At 39.0% G+C, this 21,315-nt stretch overlaps 1 protein-coding gene across 6 annotated transcripts in view; it reads right to left on the reverse strand.

Annotated features, from left to right (window-relative positions):
- Positions 1 to 21,315, reverse strand: part of SYCP2 (synaptonemal complex protein 2) — a 101,005-nt gene that overhangs the window by 52,835 nt on the left and 26,855 nt on the right. For all 6 annotated transcript variants that reach the window (XM_027623503.1, XM_027623505.1, XM_027623504.1 and 3 more), the window contains 3 exons: positions 20,289 to 20,334; positions 19,670 to 19,765; positions 1,279 to 1,339 (listed from right to left, as the gene is read on the reverse strand). In XM_027623503.1, coding sequence (XP_027479304.1) covers positions 1,279 to 1,339; positions 19,670 to 19,765; positions 20,289 to 20,334 — 203 coding nt within the window. The remainder of the gene's footprint in view (positions 1 to 1,278; positions 1,340 to 19,669; positions 19,766 to 20,288; positions 20,335 to 21,315) is intronic.

A 21,315-nucleotide genomic window follows, 5' to 3' on the forward strand; every position in this document is an offset into this window, starting at 1 on the left:
GTTATTTCTCCCCATATCAAACTACAATTGCAATCATAAATCTAGCAGGCTTTTTATAGCAATTGATAAGTCAACTCTAAAAGATATATGGAAATACAAAAGGTCTAGAATTTCTAAAACAGCCTTGAAAAAAACCACAATGTTGGAAGATTACACTATCTGATTTCAAGACTAACTATAAATCTACAAAAATTAAAACAGTGTGGTACTACTCGCATAAGGAATGGCAAATAGATCCATGGGATGGAATACAGCTTTAAGAAATAAGATGGGCACTTCTATCAGTCATTCGATTTTCAAAGAGGGAATCAATGAAATCCAGTGGGGAAAGGAAAGTCTTTTCATCAAATAGTCCTGGAATAACTTCATGTCCATGTGAAAAAAATGAACCTCAACTCCTGTATCATACCATAACCAAATGTTAATTTGAGATGGATCATAATCCCAAACATAAAAGCTAAAACCACAAAGTTTTTATAAACAAACGAAAGAACATCTTTGTGACTTGGTAGTAGTCAAAAATTACTTAGTTCACACAAAGCAACAAGCACAATGAAAAAAGTGATCAAGTGGACTTCAAATTTAAAGACTTCTGCTCATTAAAGACACCCCTAAGAAAATAAATTAGCAAGATGCAGACGGGGAGAAAATACACATAGAACATCTATCAAAGAATTGATACCCACTTATGAAAGAACTCAAAAACTTAATTAAAAAAACACAGCCTAGAAAAAAAAAAGGACAAAATATTTAAACGGATACTTCACAAAGAGTATATATCAATGGCCACCAAGCAAATGCAAAAGTGCTCAATATTTATGGTCAAGAGGAATATGCAAATAAAAACTATCATGAGATACCACATCCCCATTGAAATGCCTAAAATCTATCTTGATATCTGAATGTGTAGTGGTACCAGTCTGCCAAGTTGTAGGACTTTGCCAGCAGTGTTATACAATTCCAGTTATGTTAGTGCAGGAACTAGATGTTTGGATCTCATCAAACTAATAGTATAAAAGGCAAGGGCCTTGAACATATTGACAAGAAAGTGATTGATCATAAGTTTTAGACTAAAGAAAAGTTCAGGAAGGAGTTGGGAAATTGGGGGTGGGGGAAATGTGGGTTCAGGGGGAATATTGAACTATCAAATTTATGAATGTGAATATATGAAAATGTTGACTTTGTTTTCATTAGTCTATTTTTTTCCCCAGAGAGCATGCAACTGCTACTCCATGTGATCAGAGTCAAGAGGAGAGTTAGAGGAAACAAGTTAAATACCTTCAATGCTGTATATTTGTACTTTATCCTCAGGCACAGTCACTGCTTCCCACTGATGATCCTTAAATTTAAAAACAGGTTTGACCATAAATAATTTACTCCCGCTTTAAATCTTCTTTAAACACCAGTTTAAAAACTTAAAAGTTATACAAACAATAGTTATTTTTTATTATCACTAAGTAACACATTTCTTGCTCCATCAATTGATTGTGTAATACATTACATGTGTCACATTTAATCTATTTGCTCACTTTTACGAAGGAAATACTGGTATGATTTCATAGTATAATGGTATAATTTCTTGTTTTTGACCAAAAAAGGAATTACTACCATTAATATTTATTAGAGGATATTCTTTTTAAAAATGTTACCAAATCCTGTCATTTATGCTTTGGAAATAGTGTGAAATCCTATGCATTCCTCAATTCCCACTCACAGACTGACTGTCCTTAGATTTAAACACTGAATGCATATGAATAATCACCATTATTTCCCCCTTCCCCCTTCCACATGCTTTCATTGAAAATTTGTATAACTCAATAAAATAATACTGAATTCACAAAAAAAGCTATAGGAAAAATTAGATATCATTCCTAAAAGATGAGATCCTAAAACCTTCCACTAATCTTGTGAGGAAAATAGACCCCCTTCTTTTGTTATTTAAGGACAATTCATTTTACAGAAATTCACCTGAATCCTCAATCTCTTCACTAACTCCCTCCACTTCTTTGCCTTAATTGAAACCAGTCCATATGCTGAGGGCACCACTAGCATTATGGCATCTCTCCAGTTAAGGTGCTAATTCTCCCATACCTCAAAGCCTCAGGGTCAGGAGGAAAGTGTTGCTATCCTTTTCTCTGCCCAAAAGCTTTGAGCAGCTTCTTATTTTCTATGTGTAAAATCACCTGCTCCTTTGAGGCACATGTCAGATGGTTGTTAACTTCAAAGTGATGCTTCCTGGTTTATCGCCTTCCTTTTTAAGAAATTTTTATATTATGGAAATTTTCATAATTTTTATTTATTTTTATTTTTTAACTTAAATTCAATTAACATATAGTGTATATTAGTTTCAGAGGTAGAGTTCAGTGATTCATCAGTCTTATATAACACCCAGTGCTTGTTAGATCACATGCCCTCCTTAATGCCCATCACCCACTTACCCCATCCCTCCACCCGCCTCCCCTCTAGCTACCCTCAGTTTTTTCCTATGATTAAAAGTCTCTTATGGTTTTTCTCCCCCTCTAATTTCATTTCGATGGACATCTGGGCTCTTTCCATACTTTGGCTATTGTGGACATTTCTGCTATGAATATTGGGGTGCGGGTACACCTCAGAATCACCTTTGTAACTTTGGGGTAAGTACCAGTAGTGCAATTGCTGGGTCATAGGGTAGCTCTATTTTCAACTGTTGGAGGAACCTCCATACTGTTTTCCAGAGTGGCTGCACCAGCTTGCATTCCCACCAACAGTGTAGGAGGGCTCCCCTTTCTCCACATCCCCGCCAACATCTGTCATTTCCTGACTTGTTAATTTTAGCCATTCTGACTGGTGTGAGGTAGTATCTCATTGTGGTTTTGATTTGGATTTCCCTGATGCCAAGTGATGTGGAGCATTTTTTTCATGTGTCTGTTGGCCATTTGGATGTCTTCTTTGCAGAAATGTCTGTTCATGTCTTCTGTCCATTTCTTGACTGGGTTATTTGTTCTTTGGGTATTGAGTTTGATAAGTCCTTTATAGATTTTAGATACTAGCCCTTTATCTGGTAAGAGATTTGCAAATATCTTCTCCCATTCTATACCCTGTCTTTTGGTTTAGTCGAATGTTTCCTTTGCTATGCAAAAGATTTTTATCTTTTTTAAAAATTTTATTATGTTATGTTAATCACCATACATGACATCATTAGTTCTTGATGTAGTGTTCCATGATTCATTGTTTGTGCATAACACCCAGTGCTCCATGCAGGACGTGCCCTCTTTAATACCCATCACCAGGCTAACCCATCCCCCCACCCGCCTCCCCTCTAGAACCCTGTTTGTTTCTCAGAGTCTATAGTCTCTCATGGTTTCTCTCCCCCTCCAAATCCCCCTCTTCATTTTTCCCTTCCTACTTTTTTTTTAACATATAATGTATTATTTTTTTCAGAGGTACAGGTCTGTGATTCATCAGTCTTACACAATTGACAGCGCTTACCATAGCACATACCCTCCCCAATGTCTATCACCCAGCCACCCCATCCCTCCCACCCCTCACCACTCCAGCAACCCTCAGTTTGTTTCCTAAGAATTCCTCATATCAGTGAGATAATATGATACATGTCTTTTCCTGATTGACTTATTTTGCTTAGCATAATACCCTCTAGTTCCATCCATGTCGTTGCAAATTCTAAGATTTCAGGTTTTTTGATGGCTGCATAATATTCCATTGTGTGTGTGTGTGTGTGTGTGTGTGTGTGTGTGTGTGTGTGTGTATACACACACACCTATATACCACATCTTTATCCATTCATCTGTTGATGGACATCTTGGCTCTTTCCATAGTTTGGCTACTGTGGAGGTTGCTGCTATAAACACTGGGGAGCAGGTGCCCCTTCATATCACTACATTTGCATATTTGGGGTAAATACCCAGTAGTGCAATTGCTGGGTTGTAGGGTAGCTCTATTTTCAACTTTTTGAGGAACCTCCATATTGTTTTCCAGAGAGGCTGCACCACCTTGCATTGCCACCAACAGTGTAGGAGGGTTCCCCTTTCTCTGCATCCTCGCCAACATCTATCATTTCCTGACTTGTTAATTTTAGCCATTCTGACTGGGGTGAGGTATCTCATTGAGGTTTTGATTTGGATTTCCCTGATGTCGAGTGATATTGAGCACTTTTTCATGTGTGTGTTGGCCATTTGGATGTCTTCTTTGCACAAATGTCTGTTCATGTCTTCTGCCCATTTCTTGATTGGATTAGTTGTTCTTTGGTTGTTGAGTTTGATAAATTCTTTATGGATTTTGGATACTTGCCCTTTATCTGATATGTCATTTGCAAATATCTTCTCCCATTCTGTTGGTTGACTTTTGGTTTTGTTGACTGTTTCCTTTGCTGGGCAAAAGCTTTTTATCTTGATGAAGTTCCAAGAGTTCATTTTTGCCCTTGCTTCATTTGCCTTTGACGATGTTTCCAGGAAGAAGTTGCTGCGGCTGAGGTCAAAGAGGTTGCTGCCTGTGTTCTCCTCAAGGATTTTGATGGATTCCTGTCTCACATTTAGGTCTTTCATCCATTTAGAGTCTATTTTTGTGTGTGGTGTAAGAAAATGGTCCAGTTTCATTCTTCTGCATGTGGCTGTCCAAATCTCCCAACACAATTTGTTGAATGGTCTTTATTCCATTCGACATTCTTTCCTGCTTTGTTGAAGATTAGATGACCATAGAGTTGAGGGTCCATTTCTGGGCTCTCTATTCTGTTCCGTTGATCTATGTGTCTGTTTTTGTGCCAGTACCGTACTGTCTTGATGATGACAGCTTTGTAGTAGAGCTTGAAGTCCGGAATTGCGATGCCGCCAGCTTTGCTTTTGTTTTTCAACATTCCCCAGGCTATTTGGGGTCTTTTCTGGTTCCATACAAATTTCAGTATTATTTGTTCCATTTCTCTGAAAAAAAGTGGATGGTGTTTTGATAGGGTTTGCATTAAATGTATAGCTTGCTCTAGGTAGCATTGACATCTTCACAATATTTGTTCTTCCAATCCATGAGCATGGAGTGTCCTCCTCAATTTCCTTCATGAGTATTTTATAGTTTTCTGAGGACAGATTCTTTGCCTCTTTGGTTAGATTTATTCCTAGGTATCTTATGGTTTTGGGTGCAATTGTAAATGGGATCGACTCCTTAATTTCTCTTTCTTCTGTCTTGTTGTTGGTGTGTATAAATGCCACTGATTTATGTGCATTGATTTTATATCCTACCACTTTACTGAATTCCTGTATGAGTTCTAGCAGTTTTGGGTGGAGTCTTTTGGGTTTTCATATAAAGTATCATATCTGCAAAGAGTGAGAGTTTGACTTCTTCTTTGCCAATTCAGATGCCTTTTATTTCTTTTTGTTGTCTGATTGCTGTGGCTAGGACTTCCAATACTATGTTGAATAGCAGTGGTGATAGTGGACATCCCTGCTATGTTCCTGACCTTAGGGGGAAAGCTCTGTTTTTCCCCATTGAGAATGATATTCACTGTGGGTTGTTCATAGATGGCTTTTATGATATTGAGGTAGGTACCTTCTATCCCTACACTCTGAAATGCTGTACTTTGACAAATGCTTTCTCTGCATCTATTGAGAGGATCATAGGGTTCTTGTTTTCTCTTTTATCAATGTATTGTTCACATTGATTGATATGCGGATGTTGAACCAACCTTGCAGCCCAGGGATAAATCCCACTTGGTCGTGGTGAATAATCCTTTTAATGTACTGTTGGATCCTACTGGCTAGTATTTTGGTGAGCATTTTTGCATCCATGTTCATCAGGGATATTGGTCTGTAATTCTCCTTTTTGATGGGGTCTTTGTCTGGTTTTGGGATCAAGGTAATGCTGGCCTCATAAAATGAGTTTGAAAGTTTTCCTTCCATTTCTATTTTTTGGAACAGTTTCAGAAGAATAGGTATTAATTCTTTAAATGTTTCGTAGAACTCCCCTGGGAAGCCATCTGGCCCTGGGTTCTTGTTTGTTGAGACATTTTTGATGACTGCTTCAATTTCCGTAGTGGTTATAGGTCTGTTCAGGTTTTCTATTTCTTCCTGGTTCAGTTTTGGTAGTTGATACATCTCTAGGAATACATCCATTTCTTCCAGATTATCTAATTTGCTGGCATAGAGTTGCTCATAATATGTTCTTATAATTGTTTGTATTTCTTTGGTGTTGGTTGTGATCTCTCCTCTTTCATTCATGATTTTATTTATTTGGGTCACTTCTCTTTTTTTTTGATATGTCTGGCCAGGGGTTTATCAATCTTCTTAATTCTTTCAAAGAACCAGCTCCTAGTTTCGCTGACCTGTTCTACTGTTCTTTTGGTTTCCACTTCATTGATTTCTGCTCTGATCTTTATTATTTCTCTTCTCCTCCTGGGTTTAACCTTTATTTGCTGTTATTTCTCCAGCTCCTTTAGGTGTAGGGTTAGGCTGTGCATTTGAGACCTTTCTTGTTTCTTGAGAAAGGCTTGTATTGCTATATACTTTCCTCTCAGGACCACCTTTGCTGCATCCCAAAGATTTTGAACAGTTGTGTTTTCATTTTGTTTCCATGAATTTTTTAATTCTTTAATTTCCTGGTTGACCCATTCATTCTTTTGTAGGATGCTCTTTAGCCTCCATGTATTTGAGTTCTTTCCGATTTTCCTCTTGTGGTTAAACACTGTGGTCTGATAATATGCAGGGAATGATCCCAGTCTTTTGGTACCAGTTGAGACCTGATTTGTGACCCAGGATGTGATCTATTCTGGAGAATGTTCCATGGACACTAGAGAGGAATGTGTATTCTGTTGCTTTGGGATGGAATGTTCTGAATATATCTGTGAAGTCCATTTGGTCCAGTGTGCTTTTTTTATTATGTTAATCACCATACATCATTAGTTTTTGATGTAGCATTCCATGCTTCATTGTTTGCGTGTTAACACCCAGTGCTCCATTCAATATGTGCCCTCTTTAATACCCATCACCAGGCTAACCCATCCCAGTACCCCCCTCCCCTTTAGAACCCTCAGATTGTTTCTCAGAGTCCATAGTCCAAGACCATCATTTGGTCTTCTATATCACTAATTCTCTCATGGTTCATCTCCCCGTCCGATTCCCCCCCCTTCATTTTTCCCTTCCTACTATTTTTTTTTTTATCATATAATGTATTATTTTTTTCAGAGGTACATGTCTATGATTCATCAGCCAATGTTTATAGCAGCAATGTCCACAAGAGCCGTGTGTCATTTAAAGTCTTTATTTCCTTGTTGATCTTTTGCTTAATGATCTGTCCATTTCAGTGAGGGGGGTGTTGTTGTCAATGTGTTTCTTTGATTTTGTTAATTGCCTTCTCCCATGGTAGGGGCATAGATATTTACAATTGTTAGATCTTCTTGTTGGATCGACCCTTTAAGTATGATATAGTGTCCCTTCCTCATCTCTTATTACAGTCTTTGGTTTAAAATCATATTTGTCTGATATAAGGATTGCGACCCCAGCTTTCTTTTGGTATCTATTAGCATGGTAAATGGTTTTCCATCCCATCACTTTCAATCTGGGAGTGTCTTTGGGTCTAAAATGAGTCTCTTGCAGACAGCATATTGATGGATCTTGTTTCTTTATCCAATCTGATAGCCTGTGTCTTTCGATTGGGTCATTTAGCCCATTAACATTCAGGGTAACTATTGAAAGACATGAATTTAGTGCCATTGTATTGCCTGTAAGGTGACTGTTACTTTATATTGTCTGTGTTCCTTTCTGTTCTATGTTACTTTTAGGCTCTCTCTTTGCTTAGAGGACTCCTTTCAATATTTCTTGTAGGGCTGGTTTTGTGTTTGCAAATTCCTTTAGTTGTTGTTTGTCCTGGAAGCTTTTTATCTCTCCTATTTTCAATGACAGTTTGGGTGGATATAGTATTCTTGGCTGCATATTTTTATCATTTAGTGCTCTGAATATATCATGCCAGTCCTTTCTGGCCTGCCAGGTCTCTGTGGATAGGTCTGTTGCCAATCTAATGTTTCTACGATTGTAGGTTACAGACCTCTTGTCCCAGGCTACTTTCAGGATTTTCTCTTTATCTCTCAGACTTGTAAGTTCTACTATTAGATGTCAGGGTGTTGACCTATTTTTATTGATTTTGAAGGGGGTTCTCTGTGCCCCCTGGACTTTGATGTCTGTTTCCTTCCCCAAATTAGGGAAGTTCTCTGCTATAATTTGCTCCAATATACCTTCTGCCCTGCCCCTCTCTCTCTTTCTTCTTCTTCTGGGATCCCAATTATTCTAATACTGTTTTGTCTTAAAGTATCACTTATCTCTCGAATTCTGCCCTCATGATCCAGTAGTTGTTTATCTCTCTTTTTCTCAGCTTCTTTATTCTCCATCATTTGGTCTTCTATATCACTAATTCTCTCTTCTGCCTCATTTATCGTAGCAGTTAGAGCCTCCATTTTTTTTTTAAATTTTATTATATTATGTTAGTCACCATACAATACATCATTAGTTTTTAATGTGGTAATCCACGATCCATTGTTTTTCGTATACACCCAGTGCTCCATGCAGTACGTGCCCTCCTTAATATCCATCACCGGGCAAACCAATCCCCCTTCCCCCCACCCAATCCCCCTTCCCCCCACCCCTCTAAAACCCTGTTTGTCTCTCACAGTCCACAGTCTCTCATGGTTCATCTCGTCCTGCAATCCCCCCCCCCCATTTTTCCCTTCCTTCTCCTAATGTCCTCCCTGCTATTCCTTATGTTCCACAAATAAGTGAAACCATATAATTGACTTTCTCTGTTTGACTTATTTCACTTAGCATAATCTCCTCCAGTCCCATCCATGTTGATGTAAAAATTGGGTATTCATCCTTTCTGATGGCTGAGTAATATTCCATTGTATGTATGGACCACATCTTCTTTATCCATTCATCTGCTGAAGGGCATCTCGGCTCTTTCCACAGTTTGGCTATTGCGGACATTGCTGCTATGAACATTGGGGTGCATATGGCCCTTCTTTCACTACATGTGTCTTTGGGGTAAATACCCAGGAGTGCAATTGCTGAGTCACAGGATAGCTCTATTTTTAACTTTTTGAGGAACCTCCACACTGTTTTCCAAAGTGGCTGTACCAACTTGCATTCCCACCAACAGTGTAAGAGGGTTACCCTTCCTCCACAACCTCTCCAACATTTGTTGTTTCTTGCCTTGTCAGCTTTTGCCATTCTAACTGGTGTAAGGTGGTATCTCAATGTGGTTTTGATTTGAATTTCCCTGATGGCTAATGATGAACATTTTTCATGTGTCTGTTAGCCATTTGTATGTCTTCTTCAGAGAAGTGTCTTTTCATATCTTCTGCCCACTTTTTGACTTATTTGTTTTTTGGGTGTTGAGTTTGAGAAGTTCTTTATAGATCTTGGATAGCAGCCCTTTATCTGTAGTGTCATTTGCAAATATCTTCTCCCATTCTGTGGGTTGCCTCTTTGTTTTGTTGACTGTTTCCTTTGCTGTGCAGAAGCTTTTTATCTTGATGAAGTCCCAGAAGTTCATGTTTGCTTTTGTTTCACTAGTTTTTGGAGATGTATCTTGAAAGACGTTGCTGTGGGCAATGTTAAAGAGGTTACTGCCTATGTTCTCCTCTAGGATTTTGATAGATTCCTGTCTCACATTGAGGTCTTTCTTCCACTTTATCTTTGTGAATGGTGTTAGAGAATGGTCGAGTTTCATTTTTCTGCATGTGGCTGCCCAATTTTCCCAGCACCACTGATTGAAGAGACTGTCTTTTTTCCATTGTATGTTTTTTCCTACTTTGTCAAAGATTATTTGACCATAGAGTTGAGGGTCCATATCTGGGTTCTCTATTCTGTTCCATTGGTCTATATGTCTGTTTTTGTGCCAGTACCATGCTGTCTTGGTGATCACAGCTTTGTAACATAGGTTGAAATCGGGCAACGTGATGCCCCCAGCTTTATCTTTTTCAACATTTCCTTGGCGATTGGGGTCTTTTCTGATTCCATACAAATTTTAGGAGTGTTCCAGCACTTTGAAAAATGTCATTGGAATTTTGATCGGGATGGCACTGAAGGTACAGATTGCTCTGGGTAGCATAGACATTTTAACAATGTTTATTCTTCCGATCCATGAGCATGGAATATTTTTCCATCTTTTTGTGTCTTCTTCAATTTCTTTCATGAGTGTTCTGTCGTTCCTAGAGTATAGCTCCTTTACCTCTTTGGTTAGGTTTATTCTGAGGTATCTTATGGTTTTTGGTGCTATTGTAAATGGAATCGTTTCTCTAATTTCTCTTTCTACAGTTGCGTTGTTAGTGTATAAGAAAGCGACAGATTTCTGTGCATTGATTTTGTATCCTGCCACATTACTGAATTGCTGTATGAGTTCTGGTAATTTGGGGGTGGAGTCTTTTGGGTTTTCCACATAAAGTATCATGTCGTCAGTGAAAAGAGAGAGTTTGACTTCTTCTTTGCCAATTTGAATACCTTTTATTTCTTTTTGTTGTCTGATTGCTGTTGCTAGGACTTCTAGTACTATGTTGAACAATACTGGCGAGAGTGGGCATCCTTGACGTGTTCCTGATCTTAAGGGAAAGGCTCTCAGCTTTTCCCCATTGAGGATGATATTCACTGTGGGTTTTTCATAGATGGATTTTATGAACTTGAGGAATGTTCCCTCTATCCCTATACTCTGAAGAGTTTTAATCAGGAAAGGATGTTGTATTTTGCCAAATGCTTTTTCTGCATCAATTGAGAGGACTATATGGTTCTACTCCCTCCTCTTATTAATGTGTTCTATCACATTGATTGATTTGCGAATGTTGAACCACCCTTGCATCCCGGGGATAAATCCCACTTGGTCATGGTGGATAATCCTTTTAATGTATTGTTGGATCCTATTAGCTGGGGATTTTGTTGAGGATTTTGGAATCCATATTCATCAAGGATATCGGTCTGAAATTCTCCTTTTTGATGGGGTCTTTGCCTGGTTTGGGGATTAAGGTAATGCCTGGCCTCACAGAATGAGTTTGGAAGTTTTCCTTCTGTTTCTATTTTTTGAAACAGCTTCAGTAGAATAGGTATTATTTCTTCTTTGAATGTTTGGTAGAATTCCCCAGGAAATCCATCAGGCCCTGGACTCTTGCTTTTTGGGAGGTTTTTGATCACTGCTTCAATCTCAGTGGTTATTGGCCTATTCAGGTTGTCAGTTTCTTCCTGTTTCACTCTTGGCAGCTTATAGGTTTCCAGGAAGGCCTCCATTTCATCCAGATTGCTCAGTTTATTGGCATATAGTTGTTGATAATAATTTCTAATAATTGTTTCTATTTCCTTGGTGTTAGTCGTGATCTCTCCCCTTTCATTCATAATTTTATGAACGTGGGTCCTTTCTTTTTTCTTTTGGATAAGTCTGGCCAGTGGCTTATCAATCTTATTAATTCTTTCAAAGAACCAACTTCTAGTTTCGTTGATCTGATCTACTGTGTTTCTGGTTTCTAATTCATTGATTTCTGCTCTAATTTTAATTATTCCTCTTCTAATGCATGGCTTAGACATCGTTTGTTGCTTTTTCTCTAGTTCTTTAAGGTGTAGAGTTAGTTGGTGAATTTGGGATTTCTATTTTTTTGAGTGAGGCTTGGATGGCTATGTATTTCCCCCTTAGGACGGCCTTTGCAGTATCTCATAGGTTTTGGACCGATGTGTTTTGTTCTCATTGATTTCCATGAATTGTTTGAGTTCTTTGATTCCCTGTTTGACCCAAACATTCTTGAGCAGAGTGGTCTTTAGCTTCCAAGTGTTTGAATTTCTGCCAATTTTTTTTCTTGTGATTGAGTTCCAGTTTTAAAGCATTGTGGTCTGAGAATATGCAGGGAATAATCTCAATCTTTTGGTATCAGTTGAGACCTGATTTGTGACCCAGTATGTGTTCTATTCTGGAGAAAGTTCCATGTGTGCTCAAGAAGAATGAATATTCTGTTGTTTTAGGGTGGAATGTTCTGTAAATATCTATGAGGTCTATCTGGTCCAGTGTATCATTCAAAGCTCTTGTTTCCTTGTTGATTTTTCTGCTTAGATGATCTGTCCATTGCTGAAAGGGGAGTATTGAGGTCTCCTACAATTAACATATTGTTATCAGTATGACTCTTTATTTTGGTTAACAGTTGCCTTATGTAGATGGCTGCTCCCATGTTGGGGGATAGATACTTACCATTGTTAGATCTTCTTGTTGGATAGACCCTTTAAGAATGATATAGTGTCGGGGAGCCTGGGTGGCTCAGTTGTTAAGTGTCTGCCTTTAGCTCAGGTCATGATCCCAGGGTCCTGGGATTGAGCCCCATGTCGGGCTCCCTGCTCAGCGGGAAGCCTGCTTCTCCCTCTACCAGTCCCCCTGCTTGTGTTCCCTCTCTCGCTATGCCTCTCTGTCAAATAAATAAATAAAATCTTAAAAAAAAAAGAGAATGATATAGTGTCCTTCTGTGTCTCTAATTACAGACTTTAGTTTAAAATCTAATTTGTCTGATATAAGAATTGCTACCCCAGCTTTCTTTTGAGGTCTGCTGGCATGGAAGATGGATCTCCATCCCTTCACTTTCAGTCTGGATGTATCTTTAGGTTCAAAATGAGTCTCTTGTAGGCAGCATATGGATGGGTCCTGTCTTTTTATCCAATCTGCAACCCTGTGCCGTTTTATGGAAGCATTTAGGCCATTCACGTTGAGAGTGATTTTTGAAAGATATGAATTGTCATCATGTTGCCTGTGAAGACGTTGTTTTTATAGATTGTCCCTGTAAATTTCTGTTGTATATGACTCTTGGGGTCTTTCCACTTTTATAGAACCCCCCTTAATATTTCTTGCAGGGTCGGCTTAGTGGTCACATATTCTTTCAGTTTCTGCCGTTTGGTGGAAGCTCTGCATCTCTCCATCCATTCTATATGACAGCCTTGCCGGATAAAGTAGTGTCTACATGTTCTTCTCATTTAGTACCCTGAATATGTCTTGCCAGGCCTTTCTGGCTTGCCAGGTCTCTGTGGATAGGTCTGATGTTATTCTGATGTTCCTCCCTCTGTAGATAAGGAATCTCTTTCCCCTAACTGCCCTTAAGATGGTTTCCTTGGTTCTAAGATTTGCAAGTTTTACTATTACATGCCAGGGTGTTGGCCTGTTTTCCTTGATTGTGGGAGGGGTCCTCTCTGCCTCTAGGATGCGAATGTTTGTTTCATTCCCCAGATTAGGGAAGTTCTCAGCTACGATTTGCTCAAATACATCTTCTAGTCCTCACTCTCTTTCCACTCCCTCCGGGATTCCAATTATTCTGACATTGGAATGCTTCAGAGTGTCACTTATTTCTCTGATTCTATGTTCATGGATTCTAAGTTGTTTTTCCCTGGCCTCTTTTCCCTTTTTATCTATTATATTGTCTTCCAGGTCGCTTATTCGTTTTTCTGCCTCAGTTACCCAAGCTGTTAGATTATCTAGATTGGATTGGATCTCATTGATAGCATTTTTAAGTTCTGCCAATTCAGCTTTCATTTCTGCCCTTAGGGACTCTATGTTGCCATTAATTGATGTCTCCATTCTAGCCACTGTCTTCACAATTGCTAGCCTGAATTCCATCTCCGACATCTTGGTTATATCTGTATCCATTTGTAAATCTGCAGCATAAGTCATGATCTCTGAGTCTTTTCTATTTTGAGGGTTCCTCCTCCTAGTCATTCTGTTGATGGGTGTTTGAGGGATGTATAGAGTCCAAATTATTGACCAGAACCCAAGCAAGATGCACCTGTTTTCTAGGGACCTTAGGGTTGCTGGCCTCTTGTTTTTCCAGCCTGTCTTCTGGGCGAGGGGCCTGCCGTGCTGTTACTCAGGCAACCCTGTTTGGGCGGAGTTGCCCTGACCCCCTGTGGCAGGGGATGGGCTCAGCAGGAATAAGTTTTTGGGGCTTTTGTTCTCTGGCATCTTTCCCTGGCCACTTTCCATGTCCCTTCCTCGAGTCAGAGCAGAAGAGACCGTTTCCAACCCTCTGCCTCAGAGCAGAGAGACCGCAGTCTTTTCTTCAGTGAGCTCTCCAGGCCACACCGTCTCCGTTTCTGTCCGTGCTGCTATAAAATGCAGCGTCCTGGGTTGTGCGCCCCTCCGCAGCACCCACAGTCCTGCCTCCAGGTCAGGGCACGTCTCTGCCTTTTGTGCTTCTAAAACCGCCAGCCACTCCCAGTTCACAGGTGCGAGCCTGCCGCCCCAGGGTTTCCACCCCGGGGGCTGCCCTGAAGTCCCTTCCCTGTGGCTACCGGTCTGTGCCCGTCCCCAGGGCACGAGGGTGTCACTCACCGGCGGTGCAGGATCCCCACAGACAGGCTCCCTCCCGTTGCCGTTTATCCTCTGATATCTGCTCGCAGAATCACGGCTCCCCGCTTCATACCTCAAAACCAACCGCCTGCGATATTCTGTTTGTAGAGATCCAGGTCTTCTTACATCTCAGGCTGGTTTCGTGGGTGCTCAGAGTGGTCTGGTAGATAACCAGCTCAATTCTGGGGACCAGTTGAAATAGGGTCCCCTACTCCTCCACCATCTTTCCTTCCCCTAGAGCCTCCATTTCTATTTACACCTCATCAATAGCCTTTTTGATTTGGACTTGGTTAGATTTTAGTTCTTTTATTTCTCCAGAAAGGGTTTCTCTAGTATCTTCCATGCTTTTTTCAAGCCCAGCTAGTATCTTTATAATCGTCATTCTGAACTCTACTTCCGACATCTTACTAATGTCTGTACTGATTATGTCCCAGGCAGTCGGTTCTGCCTCTTGTTCTTTTTTTTTGAGGTGAGTTTTTCCATCTTGTCATTTCGTCCAGAGGAGAATAGATGAATGAGAGAACAAAATGCTAACAGTGTAACAACGACCCCAGAAAAATATACACTAAACAAATCAGAAGAGACCTGAAACCGGGGGAAAAGAAAGGAAAAGTAAGAAAAAAGAAGAAAAGGAAAAGAAAAAGAAAAAAAAAAAGAATATGATCAAATATAATCAGGCTGGTTAATAGATCAGTGCCACACACTAGATTATGGGCGTATTTTGGTCTGTTAGAAAAAACTGCCTCCCAAAATTTTAAAGAATGAAAAACTTATATATGTACAAAAATAAGGGTAAATATGATGAAGGGATGGAATATGACTGTAGAGATGAAAATTATAAAAGATTTTATAAAAGGAATTGATAAGATAAAAAGTTGGTTGGAAAAAGGAAGGAGAAATTAAAAAAAAAAGAGAGAGAGAGAATGTGATCAGGCAGGAGACTAGAACAAAGCCATACACTAGAGATTTACGGTATATTTTGGTCTGTTAGAAGAAACTGTATCCCAAAATTTTAAAGAGAGAACAACCTATATATATATACCAAAGATAAGGTTAACTACAATGAAGGGATAGAATATGACTCTAAAAATGAAAAATAAAAAAGATTTTTTAAAAAAGGGATTGATAAAGATGTTGGTTGGAAAAGGGAAAAAGAAAACTTAAAAAAAATAGAAAAAGAAAAAAAATTTTAAAAATTAACTTTGAAAGACTAAAGAATCGGGAAAAAAGCCATGAATTCTATGTGCTGTATTCCCATAGTGCTGGCGTTCTGCCTAATTGATCAGTAAACTTGGTTCTTGGCTGGCTGTTCCTGCTGATCTTCTGGGGGAGGGGCCTGTTGCCGTGGTTCCCAAATGTCTTTGCCGGAGGCGGAATTGCCCCCCCTTGCTGGGTTCGGGCTAAGTAATCTGCTCGTGTTTGGTCTCCGGAGCTTTTGTTCCCTACAAGCTTTCCTTACAGCTTTGGAGGACGAGAGTGAAAATGGTGGCCTCCCAATCTCCACCCCGGAAGAGCCGAGAACTCGGGGTCCTGCTCCTCAGTGCGCCCCCACATAAAAGCAGTCAGTCACTCCCGTCTCCCCGGTCTCTGGCTGCACTCCGTGCTCACCTGGCCTGTGACTGAGCGTTTCTATCTCTGGCACCCGACCCCATGTGGAGTCTCCAAACCCAGCAGATCCCTGCGGTGCACGCCTGTGCCCCTCCTCCCGGGGGAGGAAGGAGAGTCTCCGCGGATCTGCCACTTTTTGGGTCCAGGCTGGAGGAGCAGTGGCCCGACTGTGTCACAGATCATGGTTTATGGCCACCCCGAGCTGAGAGCCCACTCCTCGGCTCTGTCTCTGCAGCCGGCTTCCCTGCTCCAATACCTGGGAGATCTGCCGCACTCAGGCACCCCAGGTCTTTCTGTGACCCCAAGGGTCCTGAGACCACACTGTCCCAGCAACGGTTCCATCCCCTGCTTAGCCACTGGAGCGATGTCCCTCAGCAGAGCCAACCTCTAAAAGTTCCAATTGTGTGCTCCGTGGCCCTATCACGTGCCAGTAGTGGCTGACAGAGGCCCCCTCCCCGCCGTCTATCTTCCCGAATATCACCTCGGATTCACTTCTCCGCACGTCCTACCTTCCAGAAAGTGGTCGCTTTTCTGTTCAGACAGTTGCTGTTATTTTTTTCTTCGATCTCCTGTTGAGCTCATAGGTGTTCAGAATGGTTTGATCCCTATCTAGCTGAATTCCTGGGACCAGATGAAATTTAGGTTTCTTACTCCTCTGCCATCTTGCTCCTCCTCCTCAAAAGCTTTTTATCTTGATGAAACCCCAATAGTTCATTTTTGCCTGTTTCCCTTGCCTTTGGAGACCTGTCTAGCAAGAAGTTGCTGTGGCCAAGGTCGAAGAGGTTGCTGCCTGTGTTCTCCTCAAGGATTTTGATGGATTCCTGTTTCACATTTAGGTCTTTCATCCATTTTGAGTTTATTTTTGTGTACGGTGTAAGGAAATGGTCCAGTTTCATTCTTCTCCAGGTGGCTGTTATTCTCCCAATACCATTTGCTGAAGAGACTGTCTTTTTTCCATTGGATATTGTTTCCTGCTTTGTTGAAGATGAGTTGACCATAGAGTTGAGGGTCCATTTCTGGGCTCTCTATTCTGTTCCACCGATCTATGTGTCTGTTTTTGTGCCAGTACCATACTGTCTTGATGATGACAGCTTTGTAATAGAGCTTGAAGTCCGGAATTGTGATGCCACCAGCTTTGGATTTCTTTTTCAACATTCCTTTGTCTATTTGGGGTCTGTTCTGGTTCCAAACAAATTTTAGGATTACTTGTTCCAGCTCTGTGAAAAGTGTTAATGGTATTTTCATAGGGATTGCACTGAATGTATAAACTGCTCTGGGTAGCAAAGACATTTTAACAATATTTGTTCTTCCAATCCATGAGCATGGAATGTTTTTCCATTTCTTTGTGTCTTCCTCAATTTCTTTAGTGAGTGTTCTATAATTTTCAGAGTACAGGTCCTTGACCTCTTTGCTTAGGTTTATTCCTAGGTATCTTACCATTTTGGGTGCAATTGTAAATGGGATTGATTCCTTAATTTCTCTTTCTTCTGTCTGAGTGTATAGAAATGCAATTGATAACTGTGCATTGATTTTATATCCTGCCACTTTGCTGAATTCCTGTATGAGTTCTAGCAATTCTGGGGTGGAGTCTTTTGGGTTTTCCACATAGAGTATCATGTCATCTGCAAAGAGTGAAAGTTTGACTTCTTCTTTGCCGATTTGGATGCCTTTTATTTCTTTTTGTTGTCTGATTACTGAGGCAAGGACTTCTAGTACTGTGTTGAACAACAGTGGTGAGAGTGACATCCCTGTCCTGTTCCTGACCTTATGGGAAAAGCTCTCAGATTGTCCCCACTAAAAATGATATTCACGGTGGGCTTTTTGTAAATGGCTTTTATGATATTGAGGTATGTTCCCTTTATACCTTCACTGTGAAGAGTTTTAATCAAGAAAGGATGCTGCATTTTGTTAAATCTTTTTGTTTTTTGCATCTATTGCAAGGATCATATGGTTGGGAGGCAACTTTAAACATTAGATTGAGTTACCAGAGAATATCTCTATAAAGAAGCAATATTTATAGTGAAATCGAAATGGGAAGAAACTGAGATGCAAAGATCTGGAAGTTTCTGGGCAGAAGAACCAGCAAGTAGAAAGATCTGAAATGCGCATGATCTTTGTTAAAGACATAGGAAAAAAAAATGAATGTGGCTGGAACATGGTAAACCTAGAGAATGGTCTGAGATGTTAAGAGAAATAGCTAGGGGCCAGATCATAAAGACCTTCATACACAATGAGACAAAAGAAGGATTTTATAAGCCGTCACTCCATGGAGAATGGCTTTTAGGAAATTCAGAGAGAATACAGGGACAATGTTCTACTGCTACAGAAATCCAGGAGAGAGGGTTCTAAGTACATATTTTGGAGCAATCTCCCTGCATTTCTAGGTTAGTTTCTGGCATATGGCAGGCACTTAACATTTTTAAATGCATTTTATACTATCCCTACCATGTATCATACTATAATTGCTTATTTTCTTGTTGGAATCATCCATTAGACCAAACTGAGTGAAGGCAGGGACTACACTGACCCTATTCTATCCTCTTCTCCCAAAATTAAAGTTCATTTCTAAAGAAAGCCCAGTTAAAAAATATTCCTACAAACCCTGCTGGAATAAATACACCATTAAAAACTATCAGTAACCCTGAGGAGTACTGCTAATATTTGGAACTCAATTTTGATTTAAGCATTCTATAAAGGTGCTCTTAAATAAAAAGAAATAATGGTATGTGGAAATCCTTGGGGGCATTTGTTTAATGTCTATCTATAGTTTACCTGGAACAAAACACAGGATTTTACAAGAGACAGACTAAAAAGACTAGATCCTCATTAAAATATCAGCAACTACAATTATATTAGTAAATGCAGATCAACTCTTAGTTGGATTTTTACAAAGTGACTATACAGTCCAGACTCGAAGTATGCCCATGGACTAAATACTAAGTGGTAGCTATTTGGAAACAATGGCTCAAGAATTCTCTTCAGGTTAAAAAGAAGTCAGTAGAAAACATACCATCTGGTTGGAAGGTTTAAATATAGTTACTATACAGCACATAAAGAACTAAATCATTTCCAAATACTACCATAAGAATCAATACCTCACTATTTTTAAATAGATTTTATGAATGGTTAAGACCACTCGTCAGTATCTGTTAAAATATTTTTAAATGAGTGCCTTCACATTTGAATAACTGGTATCTTTTCTAGATTCCAGTCCATATGTTCATATGACTATTAAATGTTATGTCATTAACATGTAATTTATTTCTGAAAAATCTTAGGTTAAAAAACTAGTATTAAAATCTAGCATTAGGGCGCCTGGGTGGCTCAGTTGGTTAAGCGACTGCCTTTGGCTCAGGTCATGATCCTGGAGTCCCGGGATCGAGTCCCGCATCGGGCTCCCTGCTCAGCAGGGAGTCTGCTTCTCCCTCTGACCCTCTTCCCTCTTGTGCTCTCTAGCTCTCATTCTCTCTCTCTCAAATAATAAATAGATAAAAAAAATTCTTTAAAAAAATAAATAAAATCTAGCATTAATTTTTCTGTTGCAATAAAACATCTGAAATAACCTTCATTTGTAATTAACTGAATGGGTTACCATGCTAATCAAAACTATAGGGTTAATATTGAATTCTATTAAAATAGCTGGAAAAATAAACATACAAAAATCCACATTCTTAAATTAAAACATTTTATATATACACATATACAAACATAAAATGTTAGCTAGAATAAAGCTTACATCATTATTTCCAGCAACGTAAAATGATAGAGTCTGGCTCCCAAGATTAAAATCTATCCAAAATTCCTCAAGTTTTTCATCTGAAGGTATCTGCAACTGATAAAACACACATAAAAAACTTTATATACTATGATTTTAAAAGTGACAATAGAACAGCATGACAATGTTATACTCATGGTTGAGTTTTTGTTTTAGTTTTTGTTTTTTTAAAGAAAAGAGGACAAGTAGAGCATTTAAACCAATTTAGAAACAATCAAAAGAAATGCTGCTTTAATACCTTACACAGAAATTAGCTAGCTCCAAGAAATCACAAATATTCCAAGTACAAATAAAGGTTGAAAATATCAGTTTGAATATATTAATGAATGGTAAATCAATAATGGGCTTGACTTAAAGGAAAAAAAAGAAAATCTGAAGTGCAGGCTTTATATTTCAGTTACCCCGGGCTACGAAAATGTCACTTCATAAAATGGCTCTTATACACAGAATACAAGACCAGCTATATTTGTGATCAAGTTATGACTATTTTGAACATTCCTGTCAACTTGTAACCTGTAATTTACTAGACCATGTATCAAAGTTCATCCAATAACTAAAACATGTTAAAGTTAAAACTTACCTCATATTTATCAAGAAATGCTGATATGCAAGGAAATGTAAAGACCCTGAAATATAAAGTAGTTTGCATTAAAAAATATTAATAAGCCTGCACACTGTAATCTTGACTAGCCATAGAAATCATGTCTAGGATCAAAAGGAAATCAGGCTGTGGTCCTAATGATTTAAATAAAAATCATATCTCCTTCTAAACAAAACTATGAGTTTAATGGAAATTTGTTTCTGTAGAAAATGTATATTATTTTGAGGATACTACTCAAGCTCCCATTCTGACTACAGTGACTATGCCAATTTACTTTTTATGTTATTGACTAGGAGTAGAAATTCCTAATTTAGCTTATACTATTAAGATAATGGAAGCTCCCATAGGATTTACATGGGACAAGAAGAGTAGGAATGAATAATACAGCTAATAAAAATGACTGAATTTGCCGAACGATTTCTTGGTTAGATACTTTTTATTAGAAGCACTTAATATATAATCATCTCATTTAATTTCTACAACAAACATATGAGGTAGATATTATTAGTATTCTTACTTTACAGCTAAGGAAACTGAGGCAATTAAGTTTAATAATTTGCCCAACATTAGAATAGAAAGAGGGGAACCTATGATTCAAATCCAAATAACATGAGTCCCTGCACTCAACCCTCCCCTGTCTTTGTTTCCTTAGTAAGTAAAGTAAATGTGAACTCATTCATTCAAAAAAGATGTCCTGAGCATCTATAATATGGTGCCAGGCAATGAACTGCAAATACTGCTCTGTTACTATCAAAAGTGATAATTATCTTTCATTCAAGCCCATTCCTGAGATTAAATAACCTCAGAAAGAGGTTGGCATTACAGTGCATTAATTATAAAAAAAAGATAATTTGTTTGCTATATATTTTTATTCCAGTATGTGGATGAAGGAGGTAGCTCAAATAATGTTTATATGAGATTTTTATTTTTCCTCAAAATTCTGCTAAAAAGTACAAAGTAAAATAAGACCAGTGGGAGATTATTTCAGTCTACCAGTGTAGCAAGT

The sequence above is a fragment of the Zalophus californianus genome, chromosome 8 (genome assembly GCF_009762305.2).
Source record: "Zalophus californianus isolate mZalCal1 chromosome 8, mZalCal1.pri.v2, whole genome shotgun sequence".
Taxonomy (NCBI): domain Eukaryota; kingdom Metazoa; phylum Chordata; class Mammalia; order Carnivora; family Otariidae; genus Zalophus; species Zalophus californianus.